This window comes from Brienomyrus brachyistius, unplaced genomic scaffold (assembly GCF_023856365.1).
Source record: "Brienomyrus brachyistius isolate T26 unplaced genomic scaffold, BBRACH_0.4 scaffold38, whole genome shotgun sequence".
NCBI classification, from domain to species: Eukaryota; Metazoa; Chordata; class Actinopteri; order Osteoglossiformes; family Mormyridae; genus Brienomyrus; species Brienomyrus brachyistius.
The window spans coordinates 1669502-1691850 of record NW_026042313.1 but is presented as its reverse complement, the minus strand read 5'-3'; the positions used below and the strand labels follow the sequence as shown (position 1 = coordinate 1691850).

Here is a 22349-nt window from a genome sequence, read left to right as displayed (position 1 = left end):
AGATAAAAATGTATGCTGTTGGGGGTTGGGGGCATTTACCTATAAAAATCGTGCATCGGGTAGCTGGTGTAACTGGAAATCTTATACAGGCACTGCCCCCTAGAGACAGCTTTTTCAATGGCATCTTGGTTGTTCATTATCTTGTTATCTGTGGAGGAAAATGCACAGTCAAAACAGCTAGAAACTCAAAATGCTACTGTTGGAAATATCCACCAGCAGATGACCTCTGTATGAAACTGTACATGGAACATCTTATAGTCCCTCCTCTTCTTTTCTTTCTAGATTTAAACTCCCATCTGGAGGAAATATCTGGTATTTCTAGAAAATCAATGCCCTCTACCTGTCAGTTGGACTCATTTCCTACTTATATGGTTAAATCCTGTTTGCCCTCTCTTTCCTCTCTGGTAACTAACATCATGCATTCCTTCCCTATTTCTGGTCTCATTCCTTTATCTCTCGAAACAGCCATCATAGAAAGAAAGAAACCTGGACTCTTACAACATAAATTTTCTTCCAATCTCAAATTTACCTTTCATCTCTAAAATCACTTGAAAAAACTGTCCAGCCTCACACCTACTCTCCTAGTAGGTGGTAGTGTAGTGGATTTAAGCTGAATCTTCAGAGTAGCAACAAGTCTGTGGTCAGAATTCACAAACTAGGCATTTCTGTAGACCCTGCAGTTCTGAAGGAGCTTCCAATGTCTGCCAGTGAGGATGTGATCGATCTCCTTCGCTGCACCACCAGCATTGGAGTACCAAGTCCAATGATGCGGCTCAGGGCAATGGAACCAGGATGCAGCGACGGGCAGCCCCGACCTTTCGCAAAGTCAAGGAACATGGAGCCACTCTCACCCTGGTCTCCAGACCCATGGGGACTGAAACAGTCCTGAGAGCCAGCCCTGTCAGTGCCAGTGGTCACTTTGAAGATGTTACCCATAACCAGAGTGTCACCTCGTGGGCACTCTTCAACCACTAAGTGAAGTTGCGAGTAAAATGTCTCCCTCAATGAGACATCACTTAATGTGATCAGAGCATATACTGAAACAACAGACAAGACACCCAAGGAGTGCCTTAGCCGGAGTCTCATAATACACTCATTGAAAGGAGTGACATCAGACACCATCAGGAGGAGCCGATCTGCTACAGCAATGGCTACTCCCCGAGTATGGCAGCCATCAGTCTGACCAGACCAAAAGTAGGTATACCCACCTACAGAGATCCGGCCACTCCCCAGTCTGCGGGAATGTTGCTACCAAAATGCGGAGTTTACGAAGCACACAAATTATATAAAAACCTCCAGTGGCATAGGAAGCTGACCTGATCTGAACACCAGAGTACATGTGATTGTAGATGTCATTGTCTTCTAGAACACCATGTCCATTGTCATAAAAATATACTCCAACCTGTAAAATATAAAATATACAATAAGATGCTCTCCTGCCAATGGAGAGCTGGGATAAAATGAATGTTACAATAATTTATAATTTAGTAAATAAAACAATGCAACATAAACAAGAGATTAATAAAAAAGTAGCAGGTCCCACCCACTTACATCCAACTGAACTGCTAACCCTGAGCCAGAATGAGCACTTTCAGCCATTACCTGCTTTCCGCTGTGTATCCGGTTCCGCCGCAGAACCGGTGTGCTTCCGGTGGTCACCCACACACCCGCCAGGGTGTTACTGTACACTTCATTCTCCTCGATTACACCCTGACCCTTTTCGTGCTGCAAGGTAGAAGCCACACCACATGGTACAGTCAGAATCTCCTCTTCTGACTGGCAGGGTTCTCACTCGAACAATCATTTATTTTTAGCTGCGTTAAACAGAAACAAGAGGTCCCTCCCTGACATCACTGTATTTACATACTCATTCAGAGAGCGTTCACACTCAGAGCTCACACAGCATTCACTTGCACATCATGGCACCATGTGTTAATTCCACATGTTGTTTGTGCAGCTACACGTAGAAATTAATATGCGTATGTGAAACGCAGTACCACCAAAAATCTTGGGGGCAGTATGGTCAACTTATGTTACTGAACTGTTTATATATGGTACAGTTAGTATTAAAGTAGCAACTGATCTATCTATTTTTTTTGAGTGGCCAGAAGATATTAAAAATGCAATATTTTCGGAGGCAAAAGGAAAAAAAAAAGTATTCCAAGCACTACTGTGTGAGCTGAACAGCAGCTTCAAAATGTACTGGCAGTTTAAGTTTCTTCTGCTTTCTATGGAGAATGCTGCAGCAGTATTACAGAGTCAGCAACTCGCTGTGGACACAGTGAGTGTACAACATTCATGCCACAACCGTGAACTACGCATTCAAGTATGAGCAGCTGCACCGCTGACGTAGTGACAACACACATAGGCATAAGGGTTGCGAGTCGGCCTGTCACAATTATTACATAATCACCTAATTGACATTATGCAAAATATAATTGTGGTCAGCTCAAATAATCAGTAGAATCGTCTCCACTCATATAAAAATAGAAATATGACTGTTCTGTCTCCTTCACCTATCACTATTTCCATGTTGTTTTCTACCAGGTAATGCTTGGCTGGCTTTTGTTTAATGACATCATCTCATTGTGTTTCTGAACCAATCCATACCACCTGCCCTATTAGTACCTCGCACATGTGCGCATGTGCAGCATTAGGCTTCTCAGCAAATGCGGTGCCCCATTTGTACACTTAGTTTCACAACATTTTCATGACCCAGCCTGATCCCGTTAGAGTTTCTTTTCACCACTTCAGGTTCATTTTATGGGCTGCTTGCTCGTGAGTGATCTTCACCAGCCCAGAATATCAGGCAGATATTCCAATTTTGGATTCTTTGTGTTCTCTGTCTGTTTAATACAAGTTCTGCATAGCACTTTCACATGTGCCTGAGTACGTGTTTATGCGTCTCATTATGGAGAGATGACTGTTTATGTCCCTGACGGCTGCCACTATTATGCTGCAGCAGAGTCAGCATATTATGGCTACAGGACAAATAACTAAAGAAATGTGTATTATTTTTCTATTCATTTATGATCCCACTGCTTTGGAGTGATATAAGCAGGCGCACATAACTGGTATGCAAGTTAGCATTCACTGTAAAGCGATAAACATGGAAATTTCATGTTGCAGCAGTGCAAATGCGTATATATTTTATGTGCATTTGTGTTGTAAAGACAAGAAATTACCATGCATTTTAACCTTTATGTGGCTAATCTGTGCTTCTTTAGAAGTATAAAGGTTAACTCACAGTGCACATGCAGTCATTTCTTGTCATGAGAGCATGAATGCATTTAATGAATGCGCATTTAAAGAATGCATACTCGTGTATCAGTTATGTGCATCCGTGGATATAAATATGGCTGAAACTAACACAAAATACACCAAACTTCATATTTCAGTTTAGAGTGAACTAAAGCTATCTGTATACCAAAATTCTGTGTCACTGGATAGCAGAAATTTCAACTGATGAAAATATGAACTAACATTTCAGATATTGGATATTTAGATAATAGTACTGACCAAAAAAAACTGGAAATAGACAACCGGAGTGAACACTTAAATAAAATGGATTTTTTTATTTTTTTTTGGTTAAGTCAACGGAATCATTAGCGCCGATAGTCTGTAGCATGTTTCACAAAGCCGGCTTTCTTGCTTAACCAGATAACTTGTCTGATATAAGGTACTGCATAGTTTAAATTAATTTTATTTTCATTCACTTACATTTACCCCAGACTACCTTAATTCCAATAAGTAATTCAGCTAAGTTTGCTGTAAATGTAAACGATACGATTTGCCATGGGGGCGGCATGGTGGTGCAGTGGTTAGTACTTTTGCCTCACACCTCTGGGACCCGGGTTCAAGTCTCCGCCAGGGTTACATGTATGTGGAGTTTGCATGTTCTCTCCATGTCGTCGTGGGGTTTCCTCAGGGTACTCCGGTTTCCCCCTCACAGTCCAAAAACATGCTGAGGCTAATTGAAGTTGCCAAATTGCCCGTAGGTGTGTATGTGTGAGTGAATGGTGTGTGAGTGTGCCCTGTGATGGGCTGGCCCCCCATCCTGGGTTGTTCCCTGCCTCATGCCCATTGCTTCCGGGATAGGCTCCGGACCCCCGCGACCCAGTAGGATAAGCGGTTTGGAAAATGGATGGATGGATGGATGGATGGATGGATGATTTGCCATAAAATGGCAGGATGAGCAAATAGGGCAGGGCAGACGTGTGAAGTAAAATTGGGCAGGTGGTTTGGGATCAGGAAGAGATAATAGCAACTGTCTATTGCCAGGCATTTAACATAAAAAATTTTTTTTCCTTTCTTATTTAACTTATTTGTTAATGTTACATCAGGTCTCTACAATTTTTGTTTAAAGCTTAAAAGGCAAATGCATTTTTTATTTCTTTGCAAGGTGTATATGCAATATTCAACTATTATTAGGCTAACTCTAGGCTGATAGTGTTATAAAATAAACAGAAAAAACAAATCATTAATCGCAATTATTTTTATGACAATCGTCAACTAAAATTTCACGATGGTGACTGTCCCAGGGGGGAGCATGAAGTACAAAGCAGCCCTAAGAGTTGCATGTGTGACTAAGGATACACATGGGAATGAGGAAATTTCCATACTACATAGATGCCTCCATGCTGCCCATCATGGATTTTGTTCTGTCGAACGATAGGGCAGCTGTTGGTCCGGATCTGGATCCCTGCCAAGGCGTTGCCGTGGATGTCGTTCCCTTCGATGAGGCCCCGCCCATCTCCAAATATGTAAACACCACCTTGGTTGCCATTGTAGATGGCATTTCCCCTGAATGCACAAGACAGAGAACAACTGCATGAGACACATATATCAATACCAAAGTGTATTGTAGGTGTTTTCATGTTTATGGTACCAGGCTTCCATTGGAGTAGTCCAGACAAAACAACCAAATCAGTTCAAAACAGTTAGGATAGAAGTACCATTCATGCGATAAAATGAAGAAAAGACTGGATAGAGGAATCCCAATAAACGGATGTATAAATAAAGATGCTAACCTGATAGTGGGGTCACTGTTAGATGTGATCCAGACTCCAGCAAAGTTATTCGCATAGATCTTATTGTCGATGAACTGGCCACGACCCTTTTCATGCACATAGATGCCCCCTGTCTGTCCATGGTGGATCTCACAGCGCACCACTGTGGGGTTTGCGTAAGCCTTCACCTCAAAGCCAGCGATACGATTCCGGTGGATGTTGCAGCTCTCGAAGTAGCCCTGCAGAGAACACACAGCACACACCAAAATGTACAACAGTGTCAAGCAAAAATCCTATGAACCAGGTAAAAGTATAAACACCTGACTTTTAGGTTTAGAGAGATTTATCTAAACAGGCATAGCTCATGTTATTTTCCCACATCAAGCAGCTTGACTGTATACACTAGATAGAGACCCTTGGTTTTGAAAGCATGATGTTTAGCAATCACAAAAAGTACCCTAAGATTATGGGATGAAACAGGAGCACCCCAAAGAATTGTGCATAACATGCAAACTCCAACAAGAATGGGGGTGAGATTCAAACCCCCAGCTCTGAAGCTGTGGCAACAGACACCTGCTTAGCCACCAAACTCTCTCAAGAAAATTTACTTATTCAAAAGCTATTAAGAAGTTAATTATAGAAGATACCAGCATTCCCCACAGCAGGCATCCGCAATTCTAATCCTGGTAGACTCAAGAATGTTGTTCTGTCTAATATTAAAAATCCTGTAACCACAATGTGACAGAAAACAAATGCAACAAAGCCAGTGCATTTACCATGCCATGGTCGAAGGTGAACACTCCAACATCCCTTCCATGATGAATGTGGTTTCGTCGGATGATGGGGTTGCCGTGGTTTTTCACCAAGATGCCTGCCAGAGCATTGTTGGAGATCTCATTGTCCTCATATACACCCTGGAAACAGATGTGGTGGGGGGGGGGGGGGGCACTGATTAGGAACAGAGACATGCAACTTCATAGCACTAATTTCCTGCAGGGCATAAAGATGCACTGTGTAACTGTTCTCCAATCATTATTAGCCAATGGTGGCTTAATGGTACCCCTAACCGTAAACCCTAACCCCCTAACCCCTAACCAACCCTAAACCTAACCCTAAACCCTAACCCTAAAAAAAGGGGGGAACTGCATGTGATTCTTTTTTGGCACCCCAAGCTGATTTGGTAGGATTTACTAATGGCTTATTTACAGAATAGATTCACTGTTTTGGCAGACCTCGAACAGGCCCAGATTAGGGATCCCAACCCTCCTCAGGTTACTACACTTTCCTTTTTTGATAAAAATATAACCAAGGTTTATTTTAAATTAATACAAATGATTCACCATCTAACAACAGTAGAACAAACATTGCGGACAGATACTTTCCCAGCAGGGATGTTAAAACAAGTAATCAAACTAACCCAATTTATAAAACCAGCTATGCCCGTTACTACCACATTAGCTAGGTTAACAGCCAACACATACTCTTGGATGGACACCAATATGCACATTCTACAGGAGCATTATACACAGGGGAGGGAAGGATTGCTAGAAAAAGTGGATAGATGGGGGGATAGGGAGTGGGAAATAGCTAGCAAGTGGGCACAGAATAGATACAAACAGAAATTAAGGCCCAATACCATAAACATAACTAAACAGACCATAAAGACCCATCTGGCAGAGAAAGTAGAGTCCCTAAATAGCATCAGAGAAAATAATGCAGGCCCTACAAAAATAACTACTACCCCCCCAGATATAGACCCCTTACAACAGTTAGACTGTGGAGAAAAACAGCATAAAACCCCACAGCCCCCCCCAACCTAAACGCCCCAAACAAATCACAGTACAAGCCCAAGTACACCACACAACACAGTTTTAATTCCAGCCCAATATAAACTGCTAATAACAATGTAATTCAAATGAATCACCTTCATGGCATCTCCTTCTTAGGTCCCTGTACCCCGGAGGCCAAAGCTTCACTGGGAAAAACTGACACGGAGGGGAATAAAATGATGATAGGGCAACAGAAGGGAAACCATCCCGCAGTTGAATCCCTAACTGAACATTCCCAAATAAAACTAGAAACAGGGACAAAAAACAAAACATTACAATTCCAGAATCAAAAGTCTCCTACCTCCTCTGTTACATCAGAGGAGGATTTTCGGGACCTAGTGAGGATAAAAAAAGTGGTCTTTGAAGGTCCTTAAACCAATCATTTTTATAGGAGACTCCAATCTCAGTAGAATCCCTCAAATAGACAATCCCCAGATACAAGTAGATAGCTATCCGGGCGCAAGCTTTTATCATATTACTGCAATCTTACAAAAATTGTCCCCCCAGCCACAGACACAAAAAGTAGTCCTCTCAGTGGGGCTCAATAATAGAGAACAACACCCCAATAAAGCCGCCATAAAACAGTTACAGGCTTTATGGAAAACAGCTAAAATCATTTTCCCTAATGCCTCGATTTACACTCCCATTATCCAGTACTCGGATCTTTTACCCAGAGTACAACAAAACAATCTGACAATAATCAATAATTATATAGACTCACATGGGGCACCACTAGTAGAGTTAAATAAACTGCGGTTTAAAGTGGACCCAAAGGATCAAATCCATTGGACTAGGGAAACAGCTTCTCAAATCTTTCAATATTGGTGTCAACAGTTAAACTACTAGGGCTGGAGACGTGTAACCCAGATACACACCAATATAATAACATCTTTAATCTATCTAAAACATTCAAACTTACCATAGATGAAGGGGATCTCCTGCAAAAGGGACTCACCTTTGTTCCCTCACCAACGGAGATTGATGATAAGGAACTCCGGAGGGATGTCTGCCACTACAATAGGAAATTAAAAATAATGGATTATTTTAAATACACACAGAAAGAACAAGTAACACCATTTACAACCAACTCTACGTGGGAACCTAATATTAATCAAAATTCACCAGATATAAAACGTTTAATTCAGTTCAACAATAAAATGGTGAGAACAATGCCAAATCAACCCAAACCAAAATCAAACATTTCTATAGAACAGAGAAGGGCCATTAAAACATTGCGCAATAATAAAGACATCATTATCAAACCGGCAGACAAGGGGTCAGGGATTGTAATAATGGATAGACAACAATACAAAATGGAAGCACTCAGACAGTTACAGGACACTAATTATTATATTTCTTTAACTCACTCATTACAGGAGGAGACATCTAAAATGGTTAATGAAATTCTGAATAATTTGTATTTGGAAAAGTTCATCACGGCAAAACAAAAGCATTACCTAATGGGCCCGGATATCCCCCGTCCTAGACGGTTTTACCTGTTGCCTAAAATCCATATGGACCAGGCCCTGTGGACAATCCCGGGTGAGGTCCCCAAGGGGAGACCCATAGTCTCAGACTGCAGCAGTAACACATACTATATATCGATCACTTCCTTAACCCCATTTCACAACGACACAATAGCTATCTAAAGGACACATACGATTTTATCAATAAAATACAGGGCCTTCAGTTTCAGACTGATGCATTTTTATTTACAATTGATATCAACAGCTTATATACCAATATATCCACCAATTTAGGGTTGGAAGCAGTTAAGACAGCCTTCCTCAAATACCCAGATTCAAACAGGCCAGACAAATACATTCTACAATTATTAGAACTCAATTTAACCAGGAACGACTTCGATTTTGATAATCAAACCTACCTTCAAATAACAGGAACAGCAATGGGGAAAAAGTTTTCCCCAGCATATGCCAACATTTATATGGCTTCCTGGGAAGATACATTGCTTCAAAAATGTGAACATCTCCCCAGCTTATATTTCAGATATCTGGACGACATTTTTGGTTTATGGCAACATGGAAAACCACTGTTTGAAACTTTCATAAATATAATGAACAAACACCATCCCAACATTACAGTTAAATATAAAACCAATCCCCAAAGCTTAGACTTTCTAGATACTACCGTTTTCTTCAGTCCGTCTGTAAAGGGCAATAGGTTTCTTAAAACTAAGGTCTATTTCAAAGACACGGACACACACAGCCTACTTTACAAGACCAGTTACCATCCAAAACATACCTTTGCAGGAATAATCAAATCTCAGCTTATTAGATTTCACCGCTTGTGCACAGATAAACAGGATTTTGAAGTAGCCACCACCATCTTATTCACAGCTCTCAGACACAGAAAGTACACAAAACGGTTTCTGAGGGGCATCAAAACAGACACACTAAGGACAATAGGTAACAAAAAATCCCCCATAAATTCACAAATCATTCCATTAATCACCAGATACTCCTACAAGGCTACCGCACTAAATAGCAACCTCAAAAAAGGTTTTCCGAAGATTCAACAGACTGTCCCGCAACTACGGGACTACAAAATCATATCAGCTTACAGGAAAAATAAAAACCTTAAAAACTTACTAGTCCGTGCTAGATTTAGTTCACTCACAACAACTAACGATGCGGGTCTGGCATCCTATTTTAAACCAATCAAGATCATACCGGCAGGATCAGGGACAATACCTGTACAGGATAACATCTCGTTAGGTACTCAAAATGTCATCTACATTATCCAATGTCGCCATTGCCATAGGAAATATATTGGGGAAACACAATACAGTCTGGCTACACGTTTAAAACAATACTTGTATACAATCTCCCACAATACAAGACCGACAGCTTTAGTGCAGCATTTTCAACAGCAGGGACTGCAAAACATCAAGTGCTCCGGTTTAGAGGCTAATATCAACTGGTCACGGGCACAGAGGAGGAGGAGAGAATATGGGTGGATCTCCAGACTTAAGACATGGGTCCCGGCAGGACTCAATCAAAAGTAAGGAAGGCAGGATAAGGGGAGGGGAAATAGAAGGGAAAAATTTGTCAGTTAATTAGTTACCCATGGGTCGTTTTGGGGCACCTAAAATAGCACTTTACTCCAGGTTGGAGAAATAAATTAACAATGAAATTACTACTAACCAGAAGAATGTATTTTTTTGTCTTTTTCTCTTAGAAGTGCAAATAACAGAATTGTATATAGACTAACTTGGACACGTTGGCTTCATTAGAAGCATTCCTAGGGGCTCTACAACGGCCAGGGGTACAACATTGAAAGAATCCTTATGGGGGTATCTAGAATTCATACACATTTAGGAGAATTATTTTTAGAGGTCTAGCAGTACATATTACGCCTTGTTGTGCTTCCAAGGGACGTCAGGAACAGGATAGGGAAATAAAGGCAATTTTAAAACCAGTTGGTGGCCATTGACTTTCAGTTTCTCCAAAAACCCTGGAGCTGCGGTTCCATTGCAAATTTTTTTTTTATTATTTTCCTTTTTTTTCTTTTTTTTTTAATTTTTCTGTTCCTAATACTTAACCCTAACCCTAACCTTAACCCTTCACCCCGGACATCAAAAGGGAATCCCTAACCCCCAAATCTTGACTCTGGACTGTAATCCCTAACCCTAGACTCTCTACTGTAGTCCCTAACCCCCAACCCCTGACTCTCCACTGTAGTCCCTAACCCCCAACCCCTGACTCTCTACGGTAGTCCCTAACCCCCAACCCCTGACTCTCTACGGTAGTCCCTAACCCCCAACCCCTGACTCTCTACGGTAGTCCCTAACCCCCAACTCCTGACTCTCTACTGTAGTCCCTAACCCTAACCCCAACCCCTGACTCTCTACTGTAGTCCCTAACCCCCAACCCCTGACTCTCCATGGTAGTCCCTAACCCTAACCCTGACTCTAGACTACAGCCCCTAACCCTTAACCCTAGACTCCCAAGGGAAGGACTCTAACCCTAAACCTCAACCCTAATTCTAACCCTAACCTTTAAACTCCAACTTGAATTCCCACTCCCCACCGTAACACATATTCCTACTCTAACTGAGAACCTCTTAGGACTTACCCTTAGCAGCTATTCCAATTTCCATTTCTAACTCCAACCCTAAAGTTGGGGCTTCAACTTTAACTTTGACCCCAAATGAATGGTTTTCAATCTTCCCCCTTCTCCCTTTTCTCGTTAATACTGTATCTGCTAGGCAATTTTATGAATTCATTCAGATATTTATTTATTTTTTATTTATTTATTTATTTATTTATTTATTTATTCATTTGTCCAATTTATTTATGCATCTATTTATTTTAGTATTTATAATCTATTTATGGAGATTAGTTCCTTTTTTTAGCTAGTCACGAAAACCCCCCTCTCTCTTTGTTTTTAAGTGAAGCATAATAAATCATTTGACTTGCCTTCCTTGCCTTTGTAAAATATTATAGGAGATGATCACCCTAACTTGAGGAATGCACCCTCAGGGATCTAAAAAGGGTGAAATAAATAAAACAACTGAAACACTCCATTTAGGGGATATAATAAGTTTTAATTTCTCGGGCCTCCGCTGCTCTTGCTATCTCTGCGATCTTCCGCGGCTTCTGTGACACACAACGATAGTAGAATATCATTTTACCTCAATATAACAATATAAGCATTACAATAATTAAAAAATGGGGGACTAGAATTATGAGCCCAGACATGGGATACCATACTTACCGGGGGTCCTCTCTGCTTCTCCCGTTCCCGCCGTCATCACCGTCGTTGCCGCCGCTTCCGTCGTCTTCGCCATTTCCGTCATTCACACTGGCCTTTGTGTTCCCTGCCCTACATAACAGGGACAGAAGACCATTTTAGCTGAAATAAAACAAATATGGTGACATCAAAAAACTGTGAATCAGAATATAGAACCTATTAAATTGGGCACCATACTTATCAGGAATCTTCTCTTCCTCGATCGTTTCCGCTGCTGCCGCCGTCTCTGCCTGGGAGGGGTACATCTCCATCAGGGGAACCTGAAAATAAAGGAGGGAAGAGGAGGAAAAAGTTTAAATGTTGCCAGTGCACTGCAAGTATCAAGGATATACAATGGAACCTTTTCATAAACCCTAACCTAACCCGTAACCCTAAACCCTAACCCCTAACCCTAAGACCCCCTCCTTTCCCTAACCCCAAGACCCCCTGCCCTTCCCTAACCCTAAGACCCCCCTGCCCTTTCCTAACCCCAAGACCCCCCTCCTTTCCCTAACCCTAAGACCCCCTCCCCTTCCGAAGCACGGTTTGGAGGCACTAAGGGTGATGGGACTTCAGCATAAGGGGACCTGGACAGATGGGACCCGGAAAAGGATCGAGAGGGACTGGATCCTCAAATTGGAGTCTACACAGCCATGGGGCCTGAATGAGAAATAGGACAGAGAGGGGATTGTTTTGGTGACCCGAAGTAGGCCCGTGCCAAACGTTGGCCACAGGCATGCCTGTGACCACGGTTTTTCTTCCCCCCCCCACTCCAACCTACACCCTAATCCTAAAATCCTACACCTAAACCCTGATCCCAACCCTAAAGCTTAACCCTAACCCCGACACCTAAACTCAACCTTAACACCTAAACCCAAACCCTAAAACCCCACCCTAACCCTAATATCTAAACCCCAAGCCTAACATCTAAAAACCCTTACCCCAACCATAAACCTCAACACCTAAACCCATGCCTAAACCCTCACCCCAACCCTAACCCTAAAACCCCACCCTAACCCTAACACCTAAACCCCAAGCCTAACACCTAAAAACCCTTACCCCAACCATAAACCTCAACACCTAAACCCAACCCTTAACCTAACCCTAAACCCTCACCCCAACCCTAAACCCTCACCCCAACCATTAACCCTTACCCCAACCCTAGACCCTAAACCCTAATCCCAACCCTAACACCTAAACTAAAACCCCACCCTAACCCTAACACCTAAACCCCAAGCCTAACACCTAAAAACCCTTACCCCAACCATAAACCTCAACCCCAACACCTAAACCCATGCCTAAACCCTCACCCCAACCCTAAACCCTCACCCCAACCCTAACCCTAAAACCGCACCCTAACCCTAACACCTAAACCCCAAGCCTAACACCTAAAAACCCTTACCCCAACCATAAACCTCAACCCCAACACCTAAACCCAACCCTAGACCCTAAACCCTAATCCCAACCCTAACACCTAAACCCGAACCCTAAAACCCCACCCGAACCCTAACACCTAAACCCCAAGCCTAACACCTAAAAACCCTTACCCCAACCATAAACCTCAACCCCAACACCTAAACCCAACCCTAAACCCTCACCCCAACCCTAATCCCTCACCCCAACCCTAAACCCGAACCCTAAAACCCCACCCTAACACCTAAACCCCAAGCCTAACACCTAAAAACCCTTACCCTAACCATAAACCTCAACCCCAACACCTAAACCCAACCCTAAACCGTCACCCCAACCCTAAACCCTCACCTCAACCCTAAACCCGAACCCTAAAACCCCACCCTAACACCTAAACCCCAAGCCTAACACCTAAAAACCCTTACCCCAACCATAAACCTCAACCCCAACACCTAAACCCAACCCTAAACCGTCACCCCAACCCTAAACCCTCACCCCAACCCTAAACCTAATCCAGCCGGGTTGGCTGCCTGGTGTGTGGGATATTTCGGGGTCCTTCGTCTCCGTCACCCCCTGAAAAACAAAATAAAAAACTGATTGCTGGTTTCCTGATGAGGGCAGAGCAGCCCGAAACACGTGTCGGAACCTGACACAAGGTCCCGTGTTTAATGTTTTAAGGCCCATATACATAAATAAAAAAAGTAGGCTTATTTTAGCCACGAATTATTAGGCCCCGCATGCTTATTGAAGCCGCATAATTAGCCCATGTAGGCTTATCCAAGCCACATAATTTTTAGCAGCGATGGCGTTGGTTGGGTTGCCAATGGGTGGGCGCCCGACCACTATGGGGTAGGCCCGTGCGTAACGTGGGCCCCGGCTTTGGCTGGGACCGCGGCTTGGGGAGTCCCCCCCTCCCCCTTCCCTAACCCTAAACCCCTACCCTTTCCCTAACCCTAAGCCCTAACCCTAAACCCTAAGCCCTAACCTTAACCCTAACCCTAAAACCCTAACCCTTAACCCCAACCCTTAACCCTAACCCCAACCTTAAACCTATCCGGCCAGTGCCACCCTTAGTGGACATATGGTGCCCACCCGGTTGACCCTTCCACTGGACCATCATTTAGCTGCGCCTATAAAATAAATTTAAAATAAGGGGTTAATTAATTAAAATTATATTTGGGAGGGTTAAAATAGCCCCCCAATTACAAAACTGCGGAGGGTAATAATTACCCCCACACAATTTTATGGAGGGTTATAATAACCCCCATATATACACCTTCTCCCCACTGTGTCACCCTCATTTCCCTCAAGCCTTCGAGGAGGAAGGACATGGGCCACAGTGCTGGTAAAATTATTTGTATTCATATGGGATTCGGCCAGGATGGCGATGGATTGACCCTGCGGGGGTCTCGGGCACTGGGAGGTGCCTCTGGGGGACACCGGGGATTTGCATGACACCACAGGGGGGGCGCCATAGCCAAAATAGGGCGGTTAGCCAGATCTGTAGGGGGTGCCATTTATTTCATAGGCCGGCGTAGGTTTGGTGGTGCCACGCCCGAGCCGCATTTCTAGAAGGTCAGATCTGTGGGGGTGCCATTTCATCTAAAAAGGAAAAAGCATTATTGAATGATTATTGAACCTTATTGGAGGTCAATATAAAGGCAAATACTTACCTGTTGGTGTTATAATTATTCCCCTTGTTCCTCCGGGTTGGCTGCCTGGTGTGTGGGATATTTCGGGGTCCTTCGTCTCCGTCACCCCCTGAAAAACAAAATAAAAAACTGATTGCTGGTTTCCTGATGAGGGCAGAGCAGCCCGAAACACGTGTCGGAACCTGACACAAGGTCCCGTGTTTAATGTTTTAAGGCCCATATACATAAATAAAAAAAGTAGGCTTATTTTAGCCACGAATTATTAGGCCCCGCATGCTTATTGAAGCCGCATAATTAGGCCATGTAGGCTTATCCAAGCCACATAATTTTTAGCAGCGATGGCGTTGGTTGGGTTGCCAATGGGTGGGCGCCCGACCACTATGGGGTAGGCCCGTGCGTAACGTGGGCCCCGGCTTTGGCTGGGACCGCGGCTTGGGGAGTCCCCCCCTTCCCTAACCCTAAACCCCTACCCTTTCCCTAACCCTAAGCCCTAAACCCTAAGCCCTAACCTTAACCCTAACCCTAAAACCCTAACCCTTAACCCCAACCCTAAACCCTAACCCCAACCTTAAACCTATCCGGCCAGTGCCACCCTTAGTGGACATATGGTGCCCACCCGGTTGACCCTTCCACTGGACCATCATTTAGCTGCGCCTATAAAATAAATTTAAAATAAGGGGTTAATTAATTAAAATTATATTTGGGAGGGTTAAAATAGCCCCCCAATTACAAAACTGCGGAGGGTAATAATTACCCCCACACAATTTTATGGAGGGTTATAATAACCCCCATATATACACCTTCTCCCCACTGTGTCACCCTCATTTCCCTCAAGCCTTCGAGGAGGAAGGACATGGGCCACAGTGCTGGTAAAATTATTTGTATTCATATGGGATTCGGCCAGGATGGCGATGGATTGACCCTGCGGGGGTCTCGGGCACTGGGAGGTGCCTCTGGGGGACACCGGGGATTTGCATGACACCACAGGGGGGCGCCATAGCCAAAATAGGGCGGTTAGCCAGATCTGTAGGGGGTGCCATTTATTTCATAGGCCGGCGTAGGTTTGGTGGTGCCACGCCCGAGCCGCATTTCTAGAAGGTCAGATCTGTGGGGGTGCCATTTCATCTAAAAAGGAAAAAGCATTATTGAATGATTATTGAACCTTATTGGAGGTCAATATAAAGGCAAATACTTACCTGTTGGTGTTATAATTATTCCCCTTGTTCCTCCGGGTTGGCTGCCTGGTGTGTGGGATATTTCGGGGTCCTTCGTCTCCGTCACCCCCTGAAAAACAAAATAAAAAACTGATTGCTGGTTTCCTGATGAGGGCAGAGCAGCCCGAAACACGTGTCGGAACCTGACACAAGGTCCCGTGTTTAATGTTTTAAGGCCCATATACATAAATTAAAAAAGTAGGCTTATTTTAGCCACGAATTATTAGGCCCCGCAGGCTTATTGAAGCCGCATAATTAGGCCATGTAGGCTTATCCAAGCCACATAATTTTTAGCAGCGATGGCGTTGGTTGGGTTGCCAATGGGTGGGCGCCCGACCACTATGGGGTAGGCCCGTGCGTAACGTGGGCCCCGGCTTTGGCTGGGACTGCGGCTTGGGGAGTCCCCCCCTCCCCCTTCCCTAACCCTAAACCCCTACCCTTTCCCCAACCCTAACCCCTAACCCTAACCTTTACCCCAGGACACTGCTAATTGTATATACTTAATCCATTGCACTAGGTGCAATATACAATATGTTGGGGAGACGAAAAATACCTTGAGAGTCAGAATGACTCAACACAGGTATAACATAAAAAATGGAAAGGAAACTCACACTCTAGTTGTTCAGCACTTCTTGAAGCACGGTTTGGAGGCACTAAGGGTGATGGGACTTCAGCATAAGGGGACCTGGACAGATGGGACCCGGAAAAGGATCGTGAGGGACTGGATCCTCAAATTGGAGTCTACACAGCCATGGGGCCTGAATGAGAAATAGGACAGAGAGGGGATTGTTTTGGTGACTCGAAGTAGGCCCGTGCCAAACGTTGGCCACAGGCATGCCTGTGACCATGGTTTTTCTTCCCCCCCCCACTCCAACCTACACCCTAATCCTAAAATCCTACACCTAAACCCTGATCCCAACCCTAAAGCTTAACCCTAACCCCGACACCTAAACTCAACCTTAACACCTAAACCCAAACCCTAAAACCCCACCCTAACCCTAATATCTAAACCCCAAGCCTAACATCTAAAAACCCTTACCCCAACCATAAACCTCAACACCTAAACCCATGCCTAAACCCTCACCCCAACCCTAACCCTAAAACCCCACCCTAACCCTAACACCTAAACCCCAAGCCTAACACCTAAAAACCCTTACCCCAACCATAAACCTCAACACCTAAACCCAACCCTTAACCTAACCCTAAACCCTCACCCCAACCCTAAACCCTCACCCCAACCATTAACCCTTACCCCAACCCTAGACCCTAAACCCTAATCCCAACCCTAACACCTAAACTAAAACCCCACCCTAACCCTAACACCTAAACCCCAAGCCTAACACCTAAAAACCCTTACCCCAACCATAAACCTCAACCCCAACACCTAAACCCATGCCTAAACCCTCACCCCAACCCTAAACCCTCACCCCAACCCTAACCCTAAAACCGCACCCTAACCCTAACACCTAAACCCCAAGCCTAACACCTAAAAACCCTTACCCCAACCATAAACCTCAACCCCAACACCTAAACCCAACCCTAGACCCTAAACCCTAATCCCAACCCTAACACCTAAACCCGAACCCTAAAACCCCACCCGAACCCTAACACCTAAACCCCAAGCCTAACACCTAAAAACCCTTACCCCAACCATAAACCTCAACCCCAACACCTAAACCCAACCCTAAACCCTCACCCCAACCCTAATCCCTCACCCCAACCCTAAACCCGAACCCTAAAACCCCACCCTAACACCTAAACCCCAAGCCTAACACCTAAAAACCCTTACCCTAACCATAAACCTCAACCCCAACACCTAAACCCAACCCTAAACCGTCACCCCAACCCTAAACCCTCACCTCAACCCTAAACCCGAACCCTAAAACCCCACCCTAACACCTAAACCCCAAGCCTAACACCTAAAAACCCTTACCCCAACCATAAACCTCAACCCCAACACCTAAACCCAACCCTAAACCGTCACCCCAACCCTAAACCCTCACCCCAACCCTAAACCTAATCCAGCCGGGTTGGCTGCCTGGTGTGTGGGATATTTCGGGGTCCTTCGTCTCCGTCACCCCCTGAAAAACAAAATAAAAAACTGATTGCTGGTTTCCTGATGAGGGCAGAGCAGCCCGAAACACGTGTCGGAACCTGACACAAGGTCCCGTGTTTAATGTTTTAAGGCCCATATACATAAATAAAAAAAGTAGGCTTATTTTAGCCACGAATTATTAGGCCCCGCATGCTTATTGAAGCCGCATAATTAGCCCATGTAGGCTTATCCAAGCCACATAATTTTTAGCAGCGATGGCGTTGGTTGGGTTGCCAATGGGTGGGCGCCCGACCACTATGGGGTAGGCCCGTGCGTAACGTGGGCCCCGGCTTTGGCTGGGACCGCGGCTTGGGGAGTCCCCCCCTCCCCCTTCCCTAACCCTAAACCCCTACCCTTTCCCTAACCCTAAGCCCTAACCCTAAACCCTAAGCCCTAACCTTAACCCTAACCCTAAAACCCTAACCCTTAACCCCAACCCTTAACCCTAACCCCAACCTTAAACCTATCCGGCCAGTGCCACCCTTAGTGGACATATGGTGCCCACCCGGTTGACCCTTCCACTGGACCATCATTTAGCTGCGCCTATAAAATAAATTTAAAATAAGGGGTTAATTAATTAAAATTATATTTGGGAGGGTTAAAATAGCCCCCCAATTACAAAACTGCGGAGGGTAATAATTACCCCCACACAATTTTATGGAGGGTTATAATAACCCCCATATATACACCTTCTCCCCACTGTGTCACCCTCATTTCCCTCAAGCCTTCGAGGAGGAAGGACATGGGCCACAGTGCTGGTAAAATTATTTGTATTCATATGGGATTCGGCCAGGATGGCGATGGATTGACCCTGCGGGGGTCTCGGGCACTGGGAGGTGCCTCTGGGGGACACCGGGGATTTGCATGACACCACAGGGGGGGCGCCATAGCCAAAATAGGGCGGTTAGCCAGATCTGTAGGGGGTGCCATTTATTTCATAGGCCGGCGTAGGTTTGGTGGTGCCACGCCCGAGCCGCATTTCTAGAAGGTCAGATCTGTGGGGGTGCCATTTCATCTAAAAAGGAAAAAGCATTATTGAATGATTATTGAACCTTATTGGAGGTCAATATAAAGGCAAATACTTACCTGTTGGTGTTATAATTATTCCCCTTGTTCCTCCGGGTTGGCTGCCTGGTGTGTGGGATATTTCGGGGTCCTTCGTCTCCGTCACCCCCTGAAAAACAAAATAAAAAACTGATTGCTGGTTTCCTGATGAGGGCAGAGCAGCCCGAAACACGTGTCGGAACCTGACACAAGGTCCCGTGTTTAATGTTTTAAGGCCCATATACATAAATAAAAAAAGTAGGCTTATTTTAGCCACGAATTATTAGGCCCCGCATGCTTATTGAAGCCGCATAATTAGGCCATGTAGGCTTATCCAAGCCACATAATTTTTAGCAGCGATGGCGTTGGTTGGGTTGCCAATGGGTGGGCGCCCGACCACTATGGGGTAGGCCCGTGCGTAACGTGGGCCCCGGCTTTGGCTGGGACCGCGGCTTGGGGAGTCCCCCCCTTCCCTAACCCTAAACCCCTACCCTTTCCCTAACCCTAAGCCCTAAACCCTAAGCCCTAACCTTAACCCTAACCCTAAAACCCTAACCCTTAACCCCAACCCTAAACCCTAACCCCAACCTTAAACCTATCCGGCCAGTGCCACCCTTAGTGGACATATGGTGCCCACCCGGTTGACCCTTCCACTGGACCATCATTTAGCTGCGCCTATAAAATAAATTTAAAATAAGGGGTTAATTAATTAAAATTATATTTGGGAGGGTTAAAATAGCCCCCCAATTACAAAACTGCGGAGGGTAATAATTACCCCCACACAATTTTATGGAGGGTTATAATAACCCCCATATATACACCTTCTCCCCACTGTGTCACCCTCATTTCCCTCAAGCCTTCGAGGAGGAAGGACATGGGCCACAGTGCTGGTAAAATTATTTGTATTCATATGGGATTCGGCCAGGATGGCGATGGATTGACCCTGCGGGGGTCTCGGGCACTGGGAGGTGCCTCTGGGGGACACCGGGGATTTGCATGACACCACAGGGGGGCGCCATAGCCAAAATAGGGCGGTTAGCCAGATCTGTAGGGGGTGCCATTTATTTCATAGGCCGGCGTAGGTTTGGTGGTGCCACGCCCGAGCCGCATTTCTAGAAGGTCAGATCTGTGGGGGTGCCATTTCATCTAAAAAGGAAAAAGCATTATTGAATGATTATTGAACCTTATTGGAGGTCAATATAAAGGCAAATACTTACCTGTTGGTGTTATAATTATTCCCCTTGTTCCTCCGGGTTGGCTGCCTGGTGTGTGGGATATTTCGGGGTCCTTCGTCTCCGTCACCCCCTGAAAAACAAAATAAAAAACTGATTGCTGGTTTCCTGATGAGGGCAGAGCAGCCCGAAACACGTGTCGGAACCTGACACAAGGTCCCGTGTTTAATGTTTTAAGGCCCATATACATAAATTAAAAAAGTAGGCTTATTTTAGCCACGAATTATTAGGCCCCGCAGGCTTATTGAAGCCGCATAATTAGGCCATGTAGGCTTATCCAAGCCACATAATTTTTAGCAGCGATGGCGTTGGTTGGGTTGCCAATGGGTGGGCGCCCGACCACTATGGGGTAGGCCCGTGCGTAACGTGGGCCCCGGCTTTGGCTGGGACTGCGGCTTGGGGAGTCCCCCCCTCCCCCTTCCCTAACCCTAAACCCCTACCCTTTCCCCAACCCTAACCCCTAACCCTAACCTTTACCCCAGGACACTGCTAATTGTATATACTTAATCCATTGCACTAGGTGCAATATACAATATGTTGGGGAGACGAAAAATACCTTGAGAGTCAGAATGACTCAACACAGGTATAACATAAAAAATGGAAAGGAAACTCACACTCTAGTTGTTCAGCACTTCTTGAAGCACGGTTTGGAGGCACTAAGGGTGATGGGACTTCAGCATAAGGGGACCTGGACAGATGGGACCCGGAAAAGGATCGTGAGGGACTGGATCCTCAAATTGGAGTCTACACAGCCATGGGGCCTGAATGAGAAATAGGACAGAGAGGGGATTGTTTTGGTGACTCGAAGTAGGCCCGTGCCAAACGTTGGCCACAGGCATGCCTGTGACCATGGTTTTTCTTCCCCCCCCCACTCCAACCTACACCCTAATCCTAAAATCCTACACCTAAACCCTGATCCCAACCCTAAAGCTTAACCCTAACCCCGACACCTAAACTCAACCTTAACACCTAAACCCAAACCCTAAAACCCCACCCTAACCCTAATATCTAAACCCCAAGCCTAACATCTAAAAACCCTTACCCCAACCATAAACCTCAACACCTAAACCCATGCCTAAACCCTCACCCCAACCCTAACCCTAAAACCCCACCCTAACCCTAACACCTAAACCCCAAGCCTAACACCTAAAAACCCTTACCCCAACCATAAACCTCAACACCTAAACCCAACCCTTAACCTAACCCTAAACCCTCACCCCAACCCTAAACCCTCACCCCAACCATTAACCCTTACCCCAACCCTAGACCCTAAACCCTAATCCCAACCCTAACACCTAAACCCAAACCCTAAAACCCCACCCTAACCCTAACACCTAAACCCCAAGCCTAACACCTAAAAACCCTTACCCCAACCATAAACCTCAACCCCAACACCTAAACCCATGCCTAAACCCTCACCCCAACCCTAAACCCTCACCCCAACCCTAACCCTAAAACCCCACCCTAACCCTAACACCTAAACCCCAAGCCTAACACCTAAAAACCCTTACCCCAACCATAAACCTCAACCCCAACACCTAAACCCAACCCTAGACCCTAAACCCTAATCCCAACCCTAACACCTAAACCCGAACCCTAAAACCCCACCCGAACCCTAACACCTAAACCCCAAGCCTAACACCTAAAAACCCTTACCCCAACCATAAACCTCAACCCCAACACCTAAACCCAACCCTAAACCCTCACCCCAACCCTAATCCCTCACCCCAACCCTAAACCCGAACCCTAAAACCCCACCCTAACACCTAAACCCCAAGCCTAACACCTAAAAACCCTTACCCTAACCATAAACCTCAACCCCAACACCTAAACCCAACCCTAAACCGTCACCCCAACCCTAAACCCTCACCTCAACCCTAAACCCGAACCCTAAAACCCCACCCTAACACCTAAACCCCAAGCCTAACACCTAAAAACCCTTACCCCAACCATAAACCTCAACCCCAACACCTAAACCCAACCCTAAACCCTCACCCCAACCCTAAACCCTCACCCCAACCCTAAACCTAATCCAGCCGGGTTGGCTGCCTGGTGTGTGGGATATTTCGGGGTCCTTCGTCTCCGTCAGCCCCTGAAAAACAAAATAAAAAAC

General features: G+C 45.2%; 1 protein-coding gene across 1 annotated transcript in view; it reads right to left on the bottom strand.

Moving 5' to 3' along the window:
• Positions 1–22349, bottom strand: part of LOC125722414 (F-box only protein 11-like) — a 66696-nt gene continuing 44347 nt past the window's right edge. The window contains exons 3-11 of the mRNA XM_048998568.1: positions 11788–11870; positions 11575–11682; positions 6460–6517; positions 5786–5923; positions 5031–5248; positions 4623–4803; positions 1603–1725; positions 1317–1402; positions 1–148 (exon numbers count right to left, since the gene is read on the bottom strand). Of these exons, the coding sequence (XP_048854525.1) occupies positions 145–148; positions 1317–1402; positions 1603–1725; positions 4623–4803; positions 5031–5248; positions 5786–5923; positions 6460–6517; positions 11575–11682; positions 11788–11870 (999 nt within the window). The 3' untranslated portion in view covers positions 1–144. The remainder of the gene's footprint in view (positions 149–1316; positions 1403–1602; positions 1726–4622; positions 4804–5030; positions 5249–5785; positions 5924–6459; positions 6518–11574; positions 11683–11787; positions 11871–22349) is intronic.